This window comes from Rhinolophus hipposideros (assembly GCF_964194185.1).
Source record: "Rhinolophus hipposideros genome assembly, chromosome: 9".
Taxonomy (NCBI): Eukaryota; Metazoa; Chordata; class Mammalia; order Chiroptera; family Rhinolophidae; genus Rhinolophus; species Rhinolophus hipposideros.
The window spans coordinates 67,903,971-67,925,346 of record NC_138055.1 but is presented as its reverse complement, the minus strand read 5'-3'; the positions used below and the strand labels follow the sequence as shown (position 1 = coordinate 67,925,346).

Sequence of the window (21,376 nt, the reverse complement as noted above, 5' to 3'; positions counted from 1 at the left end):
CAGGGGTGAGGCCCCAGGAGGCTCAGTTGGTTGGAGCGTGTCCTCTCAACCACAAGGTTGCTGGTTTAACTCCCACAAGGAATGGTGGGCTGTGCCCCCTGCAACTAACAACAGCAACTGGACCTGGAGCTGAGCTGCACCCTCCACAACTACGATTGAAAGGACAACAACTTGACTTGGAAAAAAATCCTGGAAGTACACATTGTTCCTGAATAAAGTCCTGTTCCCCTTCCCCAATAAAATATTAAAAAAAAAAAAAAAGAAAAAAAGAAAAAAAGAACATATCAGGGGAAAGTTTCTCAGTTTGCTGTTTCTGAAGGTTGCAGCCAACTGGAGACCAGCCAGGGGAAATGCTAACTGTGCTACGTCGGGTCTAGAGGAGTCTGACTGAGATAGATCCAGGCCCTGACGAGCGTCCCAGCCCAAACTGCTCAGAATGAGCAGCTACAAGGAATTGCTCTTGGCATCGTTGCCCAGACCTTCGTTTAACAAATGATGACACCCAACATCAGACAGACACCATTTTTTCCTGGAGATGAATCTGTGAGATGACCGTCCATCCAATTCTGTTTTCCACATAATCTGTGGCTCTTTGAAAAGGGTATTATGAATACAAATAGGCTTCTTTTTCATGCCTTCTGGACCTGCAGGTATTTTGAGTTTCACAAATCAAAAGCCGCTTTGATATGCATCGGTATTATTCCTTGGACCCTACATGTAGTACATCAGCCTCAGTGCGACATCTCCATAACAAACGATTTACGCAGTTTCCCTCTTCTTTTAAAGCAATTCCATCTTTTCCCAAATGGCCCTTTGATGAACTTATTATGTAACTAGCTACCTTGAAATGACTAAGCCTTTAATCTGAGGACACATGCACACACACATACACGACACACACACACACACACACACACACACACATACACACTTCATTTTCATGCCAGGTACGTGGATCAGTATTCCCTTTATATACGCGCTTAATCGACTTCACACAGAAGACCTACTTAAGAAATACTGCCATAGGTTCAGAAGTGCCCAAGAACTGACTTTTATAACCTAAGCAGTTCTGAACTCCTTGAAGGAGAAGAAAACTGATGAGCACATTCTCAGCCGTTCATCCTTTGGCATGCCCTAAAATGTTCTGCATCAAATCACACATTCTCCCCAGATGTGGTGATTTTAAAGGTCAGCTCTTGAATGCTGGTATGAAAAATGAGATTTTTACTGACTCCCAAGTAAGCTGTGGGTAGTCACCACTGCCTTTAGAGGGTCATTTTATTTTTATCCCCGTGTTACGAAAAGCAACACCCTCCCAGACATTAGGGCTACAGAGCCGGCACTTTCTCACCTGTTTCCTTCTAGGCAAGAACAGGAATCCTGGAAGATGATTATACGTCTGAAAACTGACAAGAAAGGTATGTTTAGCGGGGAGAGCCATTCTCACTGCTCCATTGCACTGAGCTGTCTTCGATTTTAAGCTTTTATTAATGAAGTCATGTTTCTTTTCTAGTCACTAACCATCACCACTACCATCATCATCTCTCACACTCAGAATCGACACTACCATCTGTATGTGTAAATGGGGCTGAAAAGATTTACCTGTGAATTGGGGTCCCTGTGACAGTGAGGGTCCATAGGTAATGGAACCTCTAGATAGCATTTCAGCTCAGTGGAGCTCCCCTGTCTCTAATGAGAATCACTGCCAATTACTGAAACCTACACTATCGCACAATGCCAAGTACTTCACATCACGCTCACACCCCCACAAGGCAGACACTGTGAAACAACACAACGTGGTGATTTCAACACATTGCCTTTGGAGAGAATGACCAAGATTCAAGGGCAGGCTCTGTCATTTGCAGGACCTTAGGAAAGTTATTTAGCCTTTCTCGGTCTTAGGCTTCTTGTCTGTAAAATGAAAAAAAAATAAAAAGGAATAACGTACATTTATGGAATTCTTACTATGTGCCAATGCTAAATCCCCCATTTTATAGATGACAAAACTGAGACTTAGGCTGACTAAGCTGGGCAAGTTTAAGGCTAATAAAGCTGGATAGAAATTGGTTGTGCCTGACCCTCAGTGTCCATGTTATTTGTACTTTACTGCACTGTTCGCTCTCTGTTCTCAGTTACTGAACATGGCAGGCCCATAGGACGTATGCCATGTCCTTAATGGTTGAATTTGGTATACGTCAGGTCTGCTAGCTTGCCTACAGTCATCTCTCCAGGGCTTGCACTGGGGTAGGTACCTTAATCTCACCTGTGGCCCCTGGATCAGCCAGGTAACACAGCACAGGCCTGTTGGGAGCCAGTGAAGAGCATACACTAGCAGCCAGTCATAAAAGGAAGGCAAGTCTTCTGAGCCTTACCGGCGGAAAACAGCACTGCAATTAGCCTACCTCCAATGAGGCTGGGTTGGGAATAAAATACATCGTGTTTATGTTAAAACATTCTATTACAAAGCACAAAACCAAATGCTATATAGCATTGCTTTAAACGACAACAATCTACTTATATTTTATATAGATGCATTATTTGATGGGCACAAAATAAACTCGGTAAGGGATAGTGAGCATTCAGGAGACAGTAAAGAGCGGTATGACCTGAAACATCTCTGGTATCTCATGACAAGCTATTTTGCCACACTTACTCTCTGGCTCTGGCTACCAAGAGAACTGCTACTGTCTAGAATGCCAATCCCTCTGCTCTCTCTCCCTTCCCCTAATTAGCAGAGTCCCCTACTCAGTAAAGGAGGACAGATAGGTGACTGAAGATGAAATTTCACTTCCCAATTCAGGATCGTGTACCCCATCAAATGAGGACACCACCGCATCTCCAGCCAATTGTCTCCTTGGGTAGCGGCAGTCTGACTGCCAGAGTGGCTGGGTTCTTTAAGGGAAGCAGGAATCTGGATGTTTATGTGATAGTCTCCGATGTGTAAACGCAGGCTATATTTTAAATTTAAGAAAGGTGTAGACTAAATACGTATATTTCCCCCACAGACATGAGCCAGAACAGAGGACACTAATGCATCATCTCTTTAGAGGATAGCATGATTTAAAGAGCCTAAATCCTGCTTCAGGAGTGGTAACTGGCATCCAGGACACCAAACACATGCCTCTGCTATCTCACCTGGTCACACCTTGCCCTGACATCCGAAATTCTTGAGAAGTGCTTTGGTGTACCAGATCGGAACTCGGAAAAACTAACAGTTCACTCTCTGCCATTCCTTTACTGTATGGTCTTGGGCAAGTCATTTCACTGGTCTGAGCCTCCCTTTATTCATCTATAAAATGGGGATTCCTTTCCTTGTCAAATTTTTATTGGGCACCAAGTGTGTGTACAACACCCCATGGATACCGGGGTCTGTGTTAGGGGATAACAATATGAGTCCTGGCTGTCTTCAAGTGTCCTTGTGAGATTCAAACACTACATCAGTGTACAAGCTGTAACTTAGGTAAAGGTTCCATGCTCTAAGATGGTTAAGACCATAGTTATCTTCATGGCTGACTCATCTGGTCTCAGGGCTCTGGTTCTACACAGAAATTCCTTCTGGGTAGGTGACTGTAGACTTAATTACAGGTCAACAGTTCCTAAAACCCAATCTAAGGGTCTTTCCAATATGCATTCAATCCATGAGATGCAAAAATGTCCTAAAGTATTAACACCTACTCTATCAGTAAGCATATATAACAGCAATTTGAGTCTGATGGGTACTAGACTTATCGGGGTAATCGTTTTATAAGTTATATAAATGTCTAATCATCATGTTGTATACCTGAAACTAATACAATATTATATGTCAACTGTAATTGAAAGATTTTTTTCAAATTACCAATTGGACCACTGAGAAAGTCTGCCCCCAGGAAACCACCTTCGATTATCCATACTGCTCCCTAAACCTGACCTAAGTGCCCCTATCTTTGCACTTACCAAGTTATATATAAATCTCTGCTCACTTATCAGTATCCCTCACTAGACTGTAAGTCCCCAAGAAGCAGGACCACATCTACCTATTTCACACTTGAATTCCCAACTCCTGACACATAGTAGATCCTCAGTAAATATTACCGAGTGAGTAAACAATGGGCCGTAATTGATTCTATCAGAGTTGTGGAAAAGATATTTAGTAGGAATCAGCAAGGTCATGCCTTCACTAGGTCACCTAGGCAAAGAAGCAGAATCCAATGCCCCTTTCCTTGCTGTTTATAGCCTTGACTTTTATCTCAGCAGAACTAAGTCTTCTTAATTATATTTCCAGGAGGAAAAGGTGAACATCCCAAAAAAAGTTTTTGCGAGAGCTAAATGTTTAAATGTTTCTAAAGTATGCCATCTTAAGGTACTCCCCTTTTTTTAGTCCAGAGCACGTTTAAACCTTGCTAATTAGAAACCAACATAGGACCCCTGTATACAAACGTGGAGACACATCCAAAATGCATCAAAACTAGAGCAAACATTTTCTGGAAGTCTTCCAATAGCTTCTTTTTGCATACTTTTATATTAATGCAGCCATTGTTCAGCCAAACTGCAAACAGCTGGCTTGAATTCTCAGAATCTTGAACTCATGAGGCGGAGCGGCCAAGATTTGAAACCCCAAACTTATTGCTTTCGTTAGTTATTAAGGGAGTGTTGCATGTATCAACGAACAGCATCACTCCTAATCTGCTTGAAAACTTTAGTCAGGGTTTCATATTTCATGTGCTCTCATTGGCACAAACAGTATTTATTCATTTATTTTCCCAAGCTGTTTCCTGCAACTTGTCTTTCTTTATGTTCACTCAAAGGAGGTGTGCTATTAACTCACGGGAGGCCTCCTCCATCTTCCGGAAGAAGCTTGACATCTTTTAGGGGAGGTCTTACCTTTATTATTTATGGTTAAAATACTTCACTTTGCAAGGTAGCATGCTGTCTCCATCTAAAGCCCCTTTGTAATATAAACTGCAGAGTCTGCATTTCAGAAGGGAAAACCTGAGTTGTTGAAAGTTAGAGAATTACGCAAGAGTAGAAATTCTCTCCAGGGGCCTCTCCTGCATTTGAATCTTACTGATGTGACTACCTAGATATCTAAGAGTAAAATCATGTCAAAGCTAGCATTTATTGAACACTTAGCACTGTGCTAAGCAGTTTTATAATGCATTGTCTCATTAATCCCCAATAGCTCTACAAAACTTGATATTATTATTCTCATTTTTAAAACGAAGAAACTAGGGCACAGAGAGGTTAATTAATTTATCCAAGGTTACCCAGCCAATAAGTGATAGAGCCTGGATGTGAATCCAGGTTATCTGACCCTAACACCTGCACTCTGGATTAAACACTACACTATACTGCCTCATTAGCAGGTCCGTACAGGTACAGGCCCGAGGAAAGCCAACAGTGTCACATATGGTAAGGCCCACTGTATTTTATCCCAGTTTTCCCTTTACTCCCTACTGGTATGATTATCTGAGGTCAAGTGCTGTGGGGAAAGATGTTTATGATCTTATTCAAGAAGAGAACAATAGGAGGGGTGAATGTTAATTAGACAAAAGTAGCACTCACTCCTAGGGACAAGATTAAGGTAAAATTTGAAGACTGAAGATTAAAAAACATACGGAAAGCAATTTTTTAGTTTAAAAAGTTGTATCTACTAACTTTTTTCTCAAAAAAAAGAGGAAAAGCAAATAAAACTTATTAGCTACATATGATGTTTACTAAACCACTTGGCAACTGATGAAAAGTCATAAACTCCATATTTCCTGAGTACTTCCAATCTATTCTTTCTTCTGCTGATATAAAAGATCAAGTTTCTCCTGACAGCACAAGTCTTTGATAAATGGATGAACACCTCAGTACTCCTTTTCACAAAGTCAGGACTCCTTTTTACTTAGTTCTTACTTGACTTGGCAAAATGACTTTTCCAAAAAAAACTAGATGGCTATATACCAAAATGTTAACAGCGGTTATCGCTGCCGTGATGGTGCAAATGATCTTTATATTCTTTTCCTTACGTATCTATTCTTTAAAACTTTTCCACAATGAATGTGTGTCACTTTTATAATAAGGAAGAGAAACAAAGGTTTTTGTAAAGACTTTTCGGTAAAGGAGTCCCTAAGTCCCCTACATCAGCCCTCCCTCCAGTGTTCAGGGAATGACCTTTTATCGGCAGTATAAAGACAGACTTGCAGACCCAGGAAAGAATGATGAGGCCCCCTGGGTGATTTATTCCTCTCAGCATTCTTACTTGTACCTACTCTGGATGTAAGCCCCTCAATGATAGCATTTCTATTTCCTGGGAAACCTTTCCCTAGTATATATTTCCTTAGTATTTCCCACCCAAAATATTCCACAAATGTGCATATGAAACTCTAAGCAAATTACAATATTTCTAAGGGAGCAAAGAGATCTTTAATCACTGTGTGTTCAATCTCATGCCATGTTTCTTATTGTGCTCCCATTCATTGTAGTGGCTCATAATGTACAGTAATACATTTTACATCCACTAAATGTGTCCTGGGTTTTTATATCACAGTTCAGAAGAATAGGTTTGGAAATCCTTTTGACTCCTTTATATGAAAACTACATTTGTGGAATGGGGTAATTAAATTCCTATAGTTCGATATAACATTACCTCTGCTATTCTAGCTCATTAAAAAATAATCCCAACCTTCTTCTCTCTGCTTTTGTTAGAAATGAAATTACACTACAGATATTTCTAATACAAGTATAAGATTTGAGAGTCTACTCCATTGTAATTAAACTAGAAAAGTCCTTCCTTTGTGTTTCTGTGTGGAAATTAAAATGACTGCAAAAACCTTCTGTTCTTGACAAATGCATTCTGGCTTACTTCGAGAAGAAAAAAGTAAGAAGGGTTCTATGTCAGGGCTATCGAATCACAGGAAGAAGTTAGCTCTTCCTAAGAAGAATTAAAGAATTTCAGGTCTCGAAATGATTTTAAAATTATTTAGTCTGTAATAGTGAGATCAAGTACTATCATACCTGGGTCTGATGTAGATAATGGCATGACATACATTTTAAGAGTATTTCACTGCATTTTGCTCCTCGTGAAGCACTGGGTAGAAGAATATTAGCATTTTGAAGAAGACACTTGAGTCACAAGGACATAATATAATTTGTCCCTGAGTACGAGATTCGTAAGTAACAAAGCTGGCATTTATATCATCAAAAAGACAAGAGATAAATGTTGGTGAGGATGTGGAGAAAAGGGAACCCTTGAACCCTTGTGGAAAGGGAATGTAAAATGGTGCAGCCACTATGGAGAATAATATGGAGGTTTCTCAAAAAAAAAAAAAAAAAAAAAAAGTAGAACTACCATATGATCCAGTAATTCCACTTTTGGGTATATGTCCAAAGGAAATGAAAACAGGATCTTAAAGAAATATCTGCACTCCCATGTTTATTGTAGCATTATTCACAATAGCAAGATACAAAACTAACCTAAGTGTCCATCGATGGATAAAGATGTATAAATGGATATATATATATACGTATATACATATACGTATATACATATATATATATTCCAGTGGAACATTATTCAGTCATGAGAAAGTAGGAAATTCTACCTTTTGCAGCAACACAGATGGACCTGGAAGGCATTATGCTAAGTGAAATAAGTCAGACAAAGAAAAACAAATACTGTATGATATTACTTATATGTAGATTCTAAAATGCCAAACTCATAGAAACAGAGACTAGAATGGTGGTTACCAGGGATGGGAGTGGGATGGGTAGAACTGATCAAAGGATTCAAACCTCCAGTTACAAGATAAATAAGTTTTGGGCATCTAATGTGCAGCATGGTGATTATAGCTAATAATGCCATATTAAGTACTTGAAAGTTGCTAAGAAAGATCTTAAATGTCTTCCCACATGAAAAGAAATGGAAATTATGCGATGTCATGCAGGTGTTAGCTAACTAATCATTTTGCAACATATAAGTGTATTATTACTATGTCAATAAGTTGTACACCTTAAACTTTACGCATTGTTATGCTTCAATTATATTTCAATAAAGCTGGGGTTGAAAAAAGATGTCACTCAAACTCCACTGGGCTAACTTCAGGTTCACACCCTTTCCACCACATCACACCACACCATACATTGCCCATCAAACATCCTGACTAACAGCTTCTTCACATGCTGAGAGACCCCCAGCTGCTGCCTTGGGGTGCCACTTACCGCACGCATAAAATTAAGTGGGTACAGAGAACGAACAGCTATCAAAGCAGCTCTATTTTGAGTTTCTAAATATCTAAAATATGTTGGTTCTTTTTCTCATCTGCAGTTATATGATGGTTCTCTGAAGCCCCTAGGATACAGTTATAAATGACAAAGAAAGATTTGAGTTGCCAAAATGTCCAGCTATTCCGGATGGCAAATGGATTTGTTTCTAAACATAGTGAGCAATCTAGAGCTCACTTTTTAATTCCAATTAATGGTTATGGTCTCATCGTGGTATAAATAGATGGCACATACATCATAATGGCGATGATGACTATCATATTTGAAATATATACAAATAGATAGAGCAAAATAGCCTTAGCTCCCAAATCCAAGTTCACAGACTACAGTGGGAGTCAAGGAAGTATGGCCTAGCATCACTCCAATAGAAAAAGACCAAGGGAAGGCAGTGGTGAAAACAATGAGAAAGGACAGAAGTGAAGCTCTATAAGGCTAGCTAAAGAAATGTCGTGTTCCTTGCCAGGCGCTACTACTTTTCTACCTGCATAGAAGACATAAAAGTGAAAGTAGTGAGTTGGAGTAGACATTATTAACTTTTAATTAAGTTACTCTTAGAAATAACACATAAACTGATCATCCACTCAAATATCTCAATTAAAAAATGTATAAATGTGCATTCCTTCCAGTCTTTCGTCAGCTTTGTATCAAATGTTCCAAATAGTTGAACTAGTTCAAAGATGCTACATGGAATAAATAACCCTGGAGCTTATTAAGTCAGGCTTTCTGCAGATACTAAAATGGTCATTTTACATGTCATCCATCTTCAGGAGAGCTGGGCGTAAGTCTCTAAAAGCATCCAAAAGTTCCCCACCCCCGGCCAGGTAGGCAAACCCATGAGAGACTGGGGAACAAGCTAATGTCCTCAGCAGGCAGGAAAATATTAATTGGCAATTCATAAACTAAGGTTACCTTTATAATTATACTTCTAATGTGAGTTACAGTCGATTATTAGTTTAAGACTGACTGTATATATTATTACCAGTCTCAGCATGATAAAGTACTGGTTATACCTGGAAATTCAAACACACTTGATTCATGGCTGTCAAAAGCCCCAGTCAATGCAACCTCATTTACTTGTAACGAATAAATTACCGTTTTGATAAAGCATAAATGGAATGCTAGATTATTAATTTTCTGACAATTCTTTCCCGCAAAAAAAAAAAAATTAGCTGCTGATCAGGTCTCTCCTCACAATGAATTCCACCCTTTCAGAAAATATTCTAGACTTGTATCTCCTAAACTGTGTGCCTTGGAATATTAATAAAAATAGACTTTTGCAACCATATAATGTATTTTCTCAATTTTTGAGTTCAATTTTTTCACATTTTAACATTTCCAAAATGGAGCTTTGTCTTACAAACAATGTAAAAAAATTTTTGCCAGCTGAATCTTTTTTCCCCTTTTAAAAAAAAAAAACGAAAAAAAAACAAAAACACTATTAAATTAAGAGGGTGTTTTACAGTCAATGGCATCTTAAAATGGAGAAACATGGTAAATTTGGAAAAATAATTTTTTATCACTTATGGAAATTTGCTCTGCACATTATCTTATTAAAGGCTCTGAAAAGTCCTACACTTAAAAAACAAATCTGTTTACTTCATTTAATCCAGTGTTTCCCAAGTGTATTTACCCAAAGATCCCTCTTTTTATAGAACTCATAATAACATTTCATGAGACTAACATTCTGGGAACACATTCTGGGAGAGACTGCTTCTCACCCTTGGCCAAGACTCCTCTCTCACCAGCATTACCAAGACCCAGTGACAGAAACCCTTCCATCAGAAAGTGAAGGGGAACATGTTTCAGGGTCGACAGAAATTAATGGATGACCTAAAATTCTCAGTACAGGGAAAATTCCAAGTGGGCCAGAGGCCAATTTATTCTGCTTGAGAAACATCTGTGATGTATTCATCCTGATTGCTTTCTCCTAGAAGTGATGCACGTCTTTGTCTGTTCAAATGCCTTTATGATGTGAGAAATGAATAGACTGAATTGAAGCCATCTGCATCAGACGATGGGATTCACTGTCTGGTAAGAGGAGCCCCCTTACATTTCCTAACATTTAGAAGAAGAGAAATCAATATTTTTCTAGGACTAGTTCCTAAATTCACCTTATCAGCAAGTTTCTGTTTGTTCATTCCTATAAAAATGAATAAAGAAAGGCATATGGCAAAATAGCAGGCAGCAGGAAAGTGTGAGAGCAGACACACATAACAGAACCAATGGCATGGCTCTCATAGATGCGAGGGTCCATTTTCAGGCCCAGAATAAGCCCTAAATAAACTCATTTTACACCATACAATGTGTATCTGATGATACTCTATTAATCCAGTTTTTAGAAAAAGTATCAAATGTGAAAGGAAGGCTAAAAGATTACCATGTACCTTTTCAAAAACACACTGGAGCATTGTCTAACAGGTCCACCTGCCTAATAGGTCACCTGCTTCTCTTGGACCAGCAGCACCAGCATTACCTGGGATCTTGTCAGAAACGCCACATCTCAGACCCCATTCCACACCTTTATGATCAGAATCTGCATTTTCACAAGATCGTTAGGTTATTTTACACTGCAGTTTCAAAAGCACTGATCTAGGAGCTATATAACCTTTGTCTGACTTCCTATTTACTAATGATTAGGGCCCAGATGCTGTAAGATAGAAGTTACCTTGTGAAAATTGATCAGCTGCAAGTTATTTTTGTCCACTAGACATGTAAATGATTTCTGCCTGGTAGAAAAGATAAGTTCAAGGTTATGGTTTCTTGCCCTGTAGAACAGAAACCCTGCTGCACCTTATTCCAGGAATCTGTCTTTCAGCGGCGATAAAGTCTTGGTCTCTCAAATTCTTCTTTGAACTAGGTATACCACCCTGCTTTTTGCTCATTAATGAGCTAAATAAATCTTTGACATGTGCTCAGCACCAGTGTATGACAGCCATGCCTATATCTCTTAAAAATTATAATTCAAAACCAGTCACCTCTCAACAACGAGATACTTATTTCTAGTGAACACTGTAATACCCATCTTTTCCTAGGGAAAAAAAATAGCCAGTTGTTCAGCAAAAAGTCATTGAGAATGTTCCACATGATATGAAGATGAATGTAGGTTGGGCTGGTCCTCAAAGATGGTATAAAGTTAATCTAACTTTAGATACAAGGGCTGGCAGCGGAGCACCTATAGTTCTGTTTCAGCTTGTAGACATAAATTGTAGCCAAAGAACATTTTGTTTTGCTTTAATTTTTGAATTGTAAGGCCTTCAGGTATAATATGTATCCTCCAGTTCTCCAGAGGCTCCAATACTCCTTATTATCTTATATCAGGCTATTTTACACGTTTGCTACCTATCTGGCCCCTGGAGGCATTTAAGTTTACAACCCTTAAAGAAGACACTAATCTATGAAATCCACTTAAGCTAGCACTACAGTGGGAAATGGCTGGTCTCTAAATTATAGCTCATTCTAAGCAGCCCTTACTGGGAATATTTTTACATATCTATCATGCACAGACCTTGGACGGCAATGATGAGTATGAAAAGAGTGCAGCTGCCAAAACCAGTAGCCTTATTCATTACTCACCAAAGGGCAAATTATTTACGTGTATAACAATGCATTTGAAATACATTTACCAAGCAGCAGCATCAATTTCTTCAGATACAAAAGAGTTTCATTTAAATGGTTCTCAGGGCAAAGAAACCATTGCCCACATAAAACAGCAGAGATAGCTTCATTATCAAAACTGAGCATTATTAAAATGTCAAAATAAATATCAGGCAGAAATATAGCAAGGGGAGGCAGTAGCTACAGGCAACAGCCTGGCCCCTCTGAAATCAGGCCCAGAAGTTCAAAAGCAGCTCAGGACAAGACAGAGTCAGGCGGCACCAATTTGTCCCAGTGGGAGTTGTTTTGTTCTTTAGATGGATTTGTTGACAGCACATCATGGAAAGTTAAGTATCTGCTTTTAGTAGGTGTGACTCTCTTTCTCATTAGTGCTTAAATTTACTAAACAATGAAAAGCAGGCCCTATATAAACAGAGTCATTAATAATATAAATCTCATCTAGAGTAAGAGAATAATATGGCCTGTTTCGTTGTTCTGCATAAATAGTGATTTCTGTGGTTTGCCATTTGTCCTCTCTATGGATTTTTCTCCTTTGGCACATTTCATCTTTCATTTTATTCTAGTACTTCTTCTAGTACTTCTTTTCAGGGAACTTAATGGGAACCACTTTAAGGAAATCAGCTACCAATTATCTCTGTTTCGCACCTGGACACTAAGGGACCTCACTAACCACCACTATCCTCCAATCATTGGGCTTTATACCCCTCCTAGTGAGACCTTAGCTCTGATCTCTTAGTCTTTGCAGTTGGGTCATTAAATTGGGTTTCTAGCTTCAGCATCTGGCTTGAGGGTCATTAATATGCATGTCATCAATAGGTTACTTTTTCCAAGGTTTACTTTGAAATTGTCTGCTGAAATCTAACTGTGTTTTCATGTAAGACCATCTTCCAGCAGTTTTCCATTTGCTTTGTTTTTAATTGAGGGATGGGATGTGGTTCTAGAAATCAATGGCAGTTTTAGTATCGTTTCTGGAAAACTCGTCCTACCCTCCTCCCCCTGTGAGTGTATCCTCCTTCATATTCTCTAAAGCACACGGAAAACACTCTCCAAATTTGTCTTTGGTCTGCAAAATACTATTCAAAGTAAGTGGACAGACTATAAAACTGAAAGAATTGGAAATGTAAGGCTTGTGAGACACAAAAAATCAAAGAAAGTTGGGATGGAGGCTGATGCGATATTTGGAAAGGAGAAATGAGTCGAGCAGGCAAAACAATGGTGAGACACCACCCCTCTACCCCAAATCTCCACTGCATTTAGAAGAGACTCAAAATCTTCTGCATTGAAGTCTTTTGCAAGTTTATACTGTGGGGTTTTTTTAACTGTCAAAGCCACTGCAAGAGTCCAGGCAGGTCGGCTCCCTTGAGAGACACTTGATTTTCCTAACCTGTCACCAGTCAATTCCAGTATAGAGAAGAAACTTTGTGCTGGCCCAGGGCCCCCCTTCTAAACCCCAGTCTCCAACAGTGAACTCAGAACTCACACACGCTTAGCAGAGTTACCTGAAATCCACTTGTCCTACATATCTGTTCATTTATATCAATAACAGCTGACGCTAACTTTGGGTGCTCTATAGTTTTGCATACTACATTGTGAGTTCCTTGAAGCAAATACTACCTTTGAGTCTTTTTCTATCCCTACCTCACGGTATCTAAGGTTCTTTAGCAACTTAAAGAATATCTGTTGACTTGAATTGGCTTTTTGCAGGAAAGCAAATGCATTCCAGGGAAAGGACAATGAAAAAGGAGGGAGACAGAAAAAGAAACATAATTAATGACCTAATGCTTTCTAACAGATGGAAGTGTTTTTAGCTGTTGGACCTAGGACAATCCATGGCCCAGAGTATTGGAATCATGCTAAGACATGTAAATTCCAAAAGAAAACTTACTCATCCTACAGGTTTCCTGGCCCTCGTAAAAATAGTTTTCAAGGTATGTGCCTTAGGTTTTTTTTTTCTTGCAAATATATAAATAGGAACAACGATTAAAGGACCCCTAAAGATGTTCACACCCTACTGTCCGGAACCTGCAAATTTGTTATCTTCACTGATATGATTAAGGGTATGGACTTGAGGTGGGAGATTATCACGAATTACCTATCTAATGTAGTCACATTAGTCCTTAAAAGACCTTTCCCAGCTACGGTCAGTGAGAAAAAGATGTGACAATGGAAGGAATGTCAGAGGGCTGTAACACTGCAGACTTGGAAGACAGAGGAAGAGGCCCATGAGACAAGGAATGTGGGTAGCCTCTAGAAGCTAGAAAAAGCGAAGAAACAGATTGTCCTCTAAATCCTCCACAGGGGAGCACACTGCTCTGCCAACACCTTCATTTTAATCCAGTGAGAATCCAGTTAGAAGTCCATAAGGACTTCTAACCTTATGAAACTGTAAGATAACAAATTTGTTTTAAGCCACACATAGTTTGTTACGGCAGCAACAGAAAACTAATACAAAAGGCAACCCTGAGCTTCAGCACAGCCCTCAAAACTGGTGAGCAGGCATTCCCTGCTGAACCCCCAAACCAGAGAGATTTCTTATTCCCGCTGAAACGGTCCCGCTATTCCCCCTTCTCCTTTACCTCTTGGCTGACTTTTTCTCATCTTTGAAGACTGAGCACAAACTTCCTCTCCTCTGAAAAATCTTGGTTTTTATCTATATAGGCTATAAATGTTTGACAAGTGCGGAACATGTTCTTTGCACCTATTGGTTTGAATGATGGGATTAATTGATCATTTGATGGAATGTAAAAATAAAGGACAACAAAACTGCTTTCTTGTCACTGCTTTTAGGAAAAGAGTAAGATCACTCACTAAGATCCACCTACATTCATATTCATCGAGTCCTACTTTATTCCTTCTTCTCCTCTCTTTGCACACATACACACACACATACACACACACATACACACACATGCACACACATGCACACACAAACACGCATGCACCCGCGCACAACCTGGCAGAGTTAAATCCCAGTTCGTAGCTATTCAGAGTCAGATAAGTAAGCAACACATCCATCCCTATCCAAATGTCTGAATTGTTGTGGGTCAAAGGCTGAAGCCAGAAAATTTCAAGGGAAATTTGAAAGGCACAGAAAAGGTTCCAAATGTGGAATTGAAACCCAGATCCAAGATTTGAGAATTAAATAACAGGACTCATGTGTGGTAGTTTTAAAACATGTCTACGAACACTTTGGCACTCCTTTCTCCAAAAGGTGAAGGCTAATCCTCCTCCCTTTGAGTGTGGGTTGGAGTGAGTCCCTTCTAATGAACAGAATATGGCCGACATGAACAGCATATAATCAAGTCACAAAGGATATTACAACTTCCTCTCTTCAATCTCTCTCTCTCTCTCTTTCTCTCTCTCTCTCACGATCTCATCACTTGCTCTGAGAAAGCTAGTTGCCAATAAACACATGAGTAAGCCGTGTTGGGAGAAGATTCCCAAACCTTCAGACAACGACAGACCCAGCCCACATCACGACAGCAACCACAGGAGTGGCCCTGAGCCAGAACACTCAGCTAAGTTGTTCCCAAATTCCCAACCACAGAAACTATAAGTGTTCATAGGTGTTCATTGTTTGAAGCTACTAAATTTTGGGGTTATTTGTTACACAATAATAGATAGTCAATATAAATGAGATATATTTTGTAGGGCAAAAGTTAAAAAGTAGAAAGTCAAGATCCTGATTCAGTCTACAAATATATATTCCTCAGCTCATGATGGTAGATTTTTTTTTTATGAGCTAAAATTTTTAAAATCATGTAATTTTATTTAGAAATCCAGATCGCCAGCCTCTCTCAAAAACTTGGAGATCTGGCAACACAAAGCCCTGCCTTTCCACCTGGCAGCCATGAGCAGGTAGCGAGGATCGGCCTTCTGCTGTGGAACAGCTGTGCTCTCCCCAAGTTCACCAAAGTCCCCACCACCCCCTATTCAGCCCCTCACTGACACCAACAGCATGGTTTTTGCACTGCTGCTTCTCCTTTAGTAGAGAAATATTTGCCAGTTCCCACATCCCTATCAAAAGTAGGAAACAAAAGATATACAGAAAGGGTGTGTGTCTTAAGAAATCTAGGAGAAAACTTACTTCTTGGTGGGAGTGAAAAATATTCCCACATGTCTAATAAACCATCAATGTGTATCTCTGTCAAATACACACAACTTAAGATCCCAGTTTGTCTTCCTCTGGTAGCTTTGCTCATTGAGGCTAACAGACTGGTCCCTGTAGGTGAGTTTGCTAAACTGCTCTCTCTTGCCCTGGGCTCTGTAAATAAGGCACATGAGCTTATAAGGTCTAGCTCTCCAGCATCTTAAAGGTAGCTGCCAACATTTCCTCTCATGGTGCTTGTTTTGAGAAGAAACTTGCTGAGACCATAGCATAAAGTAAATCTTTTTCCAGTTTTGTACTTACCATAATTGTTTAGCCTGAGCGGCTTATTGCTGACTGAAGTTGTGTCTTACCACTATCATAGCAACTAATCAAAGAGATCATCTCAAGTACAACCCCACCCTATCATAAATGCATACCTTTTACTATGACTGATAGTTCTAGGAAATAAACACTAAAATAAAATGAGTCAGCAAACTACAAGCCAAATCTGTCCCACCACCAGCTCTTGTAAATAAAGTTTTATTGGAACACAGCCATAGTCATTCATTTACATATTGTCTGTGACTGCTTATATACCACAGTGGCTGAGCTGAGTCCCTGTGACAGAGACCTTATGACCTGACCTAAAATATCTTCTACCTAGCCAACGCCTGAATGAGAAAGATACAATACACATATTTCGATGGTTAATAAGCCAAGAACACACTGTGCTTCAAAAGAACACAACACGGAAAGGGACAGTCACCATGCCTTCTCCAGAACAGCTGCCTTCAAATTCATAGCTGATAACTATAAAGCTTCCTTCACCTTCAAATGGACATAAATACCACAGTTAAGTTGAAAATGAACTCACCGTGGCTAGTTTCTGAACGTCTTCATCTGATGCTCCCAGAGATGCCAGGCCTATTTCTTGTGAAAATTGAGCAAACTTTGGATCCGCAAGTAGTGGAACATGTCCCAGGAGTTCGTGACATGTGTCTCTGATAAGAAAACCATTACAAAGAAATGTTCTATGAGAAGCTTTAAACTACCACGGGTTAAAATTCTAATCATAACCTTGTTACTCTAAATAATTACTATTACCAAATTTCATTAATTCTAAGGCTTTTATCACATCTTCACAGCTCTGAAATCCAATATACCTTACAGTCAATGGCATCTTAAATCATACGATATATAATATTTTTAATAAAATAAGAGCAGCTATTGTAAAAGGCTTACTCTATGCCAAGAATCTGATAAGTGTTTTATTATATCTATTATCTCTTTTAATCCTCAAGAGAAACTTAGAGGATTAAAGTAATTTATTGGTGCAAAATCTAAAGGTCAGAAGGGTAGGGTAAACTACAGCCCTAGACCAAATCTGGCCCACTGTCTGTTTTTGTGATAAAGCCAAAATTGAATCCAGCTTGTCATGATTTCTAATCTCTTGCTCTTAACCCTTAAATTGCACTGCATCTCATGTTACACTTTGCCAGTCACTGGGAAACAGCAGAGCATATTGTCATCATCAAAGTGACTTTTCCCATAGACAATTTATCTGCCTATAACACAAAGACTTCCCTTGAGCCTGCACCTTGGAAGACCCTCCCAGTCCTCTGCTTTCTTAGCCTGAACTAGGTGACAATAGATGCTGAGACCCTCTATCATTTGGCTGAATTTCCATTTGGAGCCAGATGACCAGGCAAAGGCAGGTCAGTATGTGTCACCAACAAGCAAGGCAGATGACTTACTGAGTCATTGCCATGAATCACAACTCTTCCCTGATACCAAGCTACATTGAAATGCAGTCTCCTCTGACTCTCTGGGACTAGATCAAGAGGCAGCAATATATTTACTTTTGTGACAAAAACTAATTAGCCAGGCAGTAATGAAAAGCTGTCTCTGATTTCACGTGAGCTCCTATGGAGTGTATCACTTTAAATAGGTGCTATGATATAAATGCCAGGTGCTACCACCATTATTACAAGTATAAAGCAGGTTAGGTGGTCATGTGGTTGAAGCAAATGAATGGTGGTCAAAGGCACAAGATAGATGCCCACATAAAACAGATGGCATTACTCAATCAAAAAATCTTGTTCCCACAGCTTCAACCACATCCCCAACCGTGGCCAGCCACTTCATAGACATGTCAGGCTGAAAAGGCAGCCAAGTGAGATTTGTGGACATGATCCTCAAAGAAACTCCAAATTCATTCCTTGTCAACTGTGTGCCAATAGCTTTTTTCTTGTACATAAATGAAATTTGTGGGAAATGATATGTGCTGTTTGTTCCCCAATCACAATGTCAAAAGCAGAGAATCAGACTTATGAATTTTAGAGGATACGGTGAATTTAAATGTTATCTAAGCCTCTCATTTTACCTATGAATAAATTAAGGACAGAAGGGGGGGGAAGATAACATATATGAGTTCATATTGTATACTGGATATTGTACTACATGTTTTCATATCACGTTACTAACTTAATCTTCCCATACAAAGAAGTTGTATTATTCCCATCTGACGAATGGGGAAGCTAAAATTTCATAAACTAAAGCATCTTTTGCAAGGTCATTCTGTTACTAAGAGGCAGCGATAAGATTTGAAATCAGGTTCCTCTGCATCAAAGCTATGCTCTTTCTGCTCTGCTGTTTTAACTTGTATTTGTGTAAATGAGAAGAGGGTGTGCCACGGTTTAGGTTGTGAGGAGGAGAGTTCAACTAAGTTGGTTCACACAAATAAAACTGTAGTATGCCGTAAGTCTCTTTTCCAGCCAATCAGTGGTCCTCAACCCTCAAATTACTTGAGGAGCCTCTTTTAAAATACCAGTGAGTGGGCCCTACCTAATACCAATTCAAGCAGACTGTCCGGGATACACCTGAGCATATGTATTTTTTAAAAATCTCTGCAGGTGATAGTAAGACACAGCCAGGGTGGAGACCCAATGTCACCACTTACGATGCTAGAAGCTCTGCAGGCTTCAAGCAACTAGTTTTTGAAACTAAAGCTGAATGTGATTATATAATTTTGAGCTGCCCACGTTTAATTCCACTACAATTACATCATTGATACTGGAGAATAAAGAAAGGAGGTGACATAAAGGTCACAAGATAGCTAATTATTCCTCCATGTGCATTTGATTCAGTTAAAGGTCTAATTCTTCCACAGTAGGAGTGGGCCCTATAGACTCACTCCTGTGATCTGGTTTTTAAAAGGTCATGCAGTCTGCACCAATGTTGGAATTAGGATCAAGGTGGCCCACCATGGATAAATCTGAATACCCCCATTGTAGTCTATGATGTAAATACTAAAGCACCCCTACTGATCCAGGCAGAAAAATGGGACAACAATAATTCCAAAAGTAGACCAGATGTCAAACTCCAGGGAAATACGGAAGATGTTTTTAGCTCATGGTATGAATAAATGAGGTGAGCAGAAACTAAAATGATTTCTGTGGCCAACCCGTAATGAATTCTTATTGTGGGTCAGGCACTGTGCTAAGTGCTTCATAAATGTGAGAACAGGAGAGGCCGTGGCTACCATCGTGGTAAATTCTGGATTTACTTTTGAGCTTGTTAAATACTTGAGGTAGGCTGCTGCAGAAGACATTCTTCTGTCTACATAGGTCCTAATGGAGTCCGAAAGGCAGAAGGGAAAGTGAAAAGCTGGCCATTACAGGAAAGAGGAAGGAAAATACAAGAGATCCAAAGACATTAAGGAGTCAATTCTCTATGGTAGAAAAGGGTTGTCACCTGGACTTTAAGTTAAGGTGTCATTATAAAGCCTGTAACTTGCAGCCAATTTAAGAAACTTTAATAGCATTACAATGACAACGTAATCCAACTATACATAGAAGAGGAAAAAAGAAATTATACATTTGAAAGGAAAAACAATCACACACTACAGCAGCGTAAGTTATATTGTTTCATTAAGAATGAAAGCCTGAAGCAATGTGTCCAACAGACGCATTCATGGCACGTCAGGGGTGCCCGTTGCCCTGTTCTAAGCAGAAACGACCGCTCTGTGTTGCGCTAGTTTGTGCCCTCTCCTCAATCGTCCTTCGTCTCCAGGCAGAGGGAGCCTGAGGAAGAGCGGCTGCTCAGATTGCTGAGCAAGTATAGCTGCAGTACATACACGAACCCCACTTCTCCTCGAGCCAAGGTTTTAAGCACCTATATTTCAAGACCAGAAAGAAGGTTATTATTCTTTGAGACTTTATCAGAACAGCCTCAGAAATAAACACCAGATTATTCTCTATCCCCACGTCTTCAGCTAACACTAGGATGTACACAAAGTCAACGGAAGTAGAAAGATCTTTAATATTACTAACCAAAGCAATTAGTTAACTTTGAAAAGTCTACATTTCTTTTGTTTCTTTGAGACTGAAGGACTTAGAAGCTGAGTTGACTAAAGCTCTTCGGGCCTGAAAGAAGTTCCAGACTACTGGGGGTCCAAGGGAGCAAGCTGAGCCTTCTCTCCAACCTTTGCATCAATTAAGTTCTGTTGGGATGAAAGCATGCTATTTCACCCTATTTACAAAATGCAATAGCTATTATGTCCTGCAAGTAAAGTAGCTCCCTATGTTGGTTATGTATGTCATCCAGATACTCAGCTGGACCCCTGAGTATCTAATTATGAACAGGTTTCCGAGGTGAGTCCACAGCTCTTGCCTTATTTCACCAGCTCGTTCTTAAAAGATTCAATTATTTGTCTATAATTGCACCTGTCAGTACATGCTGCCTCCAATCTCTACATCGGCAAACTTTCCTCTTTTTAACTCACATCCTTTTGATGCATTTTTGCCTGAATAATGCTTTTCAGAGCCTTTTCACAATAGCACTCTGTTCACTGGAAACGTAGGACCTTTCAAAACTGTTAACACTGTAAAACATCATGTCTCCTTTTGAAGAAGAAAAAAAAATAAAGACAGAAAGAATGAATGAAAAGCTAGAGCTGATATCAGACAGTAAACTTTGGCTGCTCTAAATTGGAATCTTCTCTGATAAGCCCTGTTAGAAAGACTCTAAAGCCTCCCAAAATGGCCTACAAAGGGGCCCGGGCAAAATGCCTCCAGGGAATTCTTAAATCATTCTAAGAAAGTTGCCATTTTTCTGCTGCCTGGAGAAATAAGGGTCCTAGTTGTTAAATGCAAATTCAAAACGAGCCTGGCATTTTTCCCCCTTATCCTTTCGCAAAGCCGCAAAGCTGACTGTTTCACACTACCTGTTGAACGGCTCTTTTGTATTTCTGCTGTAAATTGAAGCCTTTAACAAGCAGTGAGAGAGCATCCAACATTTGCTTCCCATCCCAAATCAGCGAATCTGTCTTTCAAACCATATTTCTATAGGTTTTGTTTGTTCTAAATGACACAGAAGCCAATACTTTAGCTAAATCATGAAGAGAAAGAAAGGAAGATGAGTGGG

The 21,376-nt window shown here is 39.5% G+C and overlaps 1 protein-coding gene across 1 annotated transcript in view; it reads right to left on the bottom strand.

Annotated features, from left to right (window-relative positions):
• TPH2 (tryptophan hydroxylase 2) overlaps positions 1-21,376 on the bottom strand; it is a 96,824-nt gene that overhangs the window by 21,413 nt on the left and 54,035 nt on the right. Inside the window, exon 8 of the mRNA XM_081059308.1 lies at positions 16,827-16,953. Coding sequence (XP_080915434.1) covers positions 16,827-16,953 — 127 coding nt within the window. The remainder of the gene's footprint in view (positions 1-16,826; positions 16,954-21,376) is intronic.